Here is a 1,421-nt window from a genome sequence, read left to right as displayed (position 1 = left end):
TCAATGAATACAGGAGAATCTAGTAATCTGGAAGTCACTGTTAAGCAGAATAAAGGGGCTAAGTGTTGGGAAGCACAAAGAAAGTAAACCAGAAACATGAATCATCACAGGACTAGCTACTTTAGTAAAAGTCATATAAATCATAAACATGGAACTCATCAAGTTAAAGCTAAGAGAGGTGGTTGCCAGCAGCAGGATGGTTTTGGTGGCTCGGACCTCTGGGGAGCTCTTGTGGGATACACTGCTGATTTGAATATTTTGTACTTGCTGGTGGTGTCTATAGAGGACAAATATCATGTAACCACTAGAAATGGCCATAAGAACCACAAATGCACTATCATAAACAAATTTCCAGACAAGAAACATGACAGTCTTGGTGGGGTAGAGGTCTAAAGCTTTAAAACCAATTTGCCATCTTTCTTTACTGTGCGTTCTGTTCCTCAGACCAGTGCCATACACTGGCACTACTATGTCTACCAAAAGATTGAAAATCCAGCAGAGAAGACAGCAGGGTAAAACATACTTTGGAACTCTTGCTTTGACCTCTACCCATATGGGGCTTCTTGGACTGATGGTGATAGCCTGGAAGACACTCAGGAGGCAAGAACTGCAGAGAGAAAGGCCTCGTGACACTCTCTGCAAGTAAGATATGATTTTACTTGTAGTGAAATCCACAAAATAGTTAAATTCCCAAACATCAATTATTTTTGGGATGCCCCTGAAAAGAAGGAAAATGATGTTGGTGAAGAGGAAATGAATAAGAAAAATGATTATAGGTTTTGTCTTGTGGCCAGTGCTGAGCTTGAAACTGTATAGAAGGATGACAAAAGAGTTCCCCAGAACCCCAGTGATAATCTGGACCAGATACATGATTCTAAGAACTTCATGAAAAACCATTCTTCAGATGTCTTCAGAAGAGGAATTGTCATCATATCCAAAGTAACCTGGGAGAAACAAGGTCATTATGATAGTAAATGATTCAAGGTTTACCAAGTGGAAATCCATACTCACGTCTATGAAGAAGGGTAAGGGAATGAGGTGAATACAGTGGTGGCATTGGAGATTTGTTTTCAAGTTCCTCCTCTGACACATATCAACTATGTAATCCTGGGAAGGTCACAGCTTCTTAGTGTCCTAGGGAACCGAGACTACAATTTATTAAGTACATGCTGATCTGCCTTGACATAGGGATTGTCTACTTCCCAGAATTGTGTATATTATTAAAATTATGAGCCTATCACTTCCAGAGACCTGCAAATCTTCAGTGCCACTTTCTGCCAAGAAATTCTTAAGCTATCACAAGGACGAATCTCCTCAGAGACACACATTTTATTTTAAAGTGATGGGTGAAAGCATTTTCTGAGACAGTACCAATTCCTTGATATATTATTTTTGATGTTAAAAATATATTAATTCTATTT

At 39.1% G+C, this 1,421-nt stretch overlaps 1 protein-coding gene across 1 annotated transcript; it reads right to left on the bottom strand.

Moving 5' to 3' along the window:
• monDomV1R1268 (vomeronasal 1 receptor monDomV1R1268) lies at positions 1 to 897 on the bottom strand. The gene is given in 1 exon segment (NM_001166791.1): positions 1 to 897. A coding segment is annotated over 1 exon segment (897 nt).
• Positions 898 to 1,421: the final 524 nt, after the last annotated feature.

Source organism: Monodelphis domestica, chromosome 6, assembly GCF_027887165.1.
Source record: "Monodelphis domestica isolate mMonDom1 chromosome 6, mMonDom1.pri, whole genome shotgun sequence".
Classification (NCBI taxonomy): domain Eukaryota; kingdom Metazoa; phylum Chordata; class Mammalia; order Didelphimorphia; family Didelphidae; genus Monodelphis; species Monodelphis domestica.
This window is presented reverse-complemented; position numbering and strand designations above follow the sequence as displayed.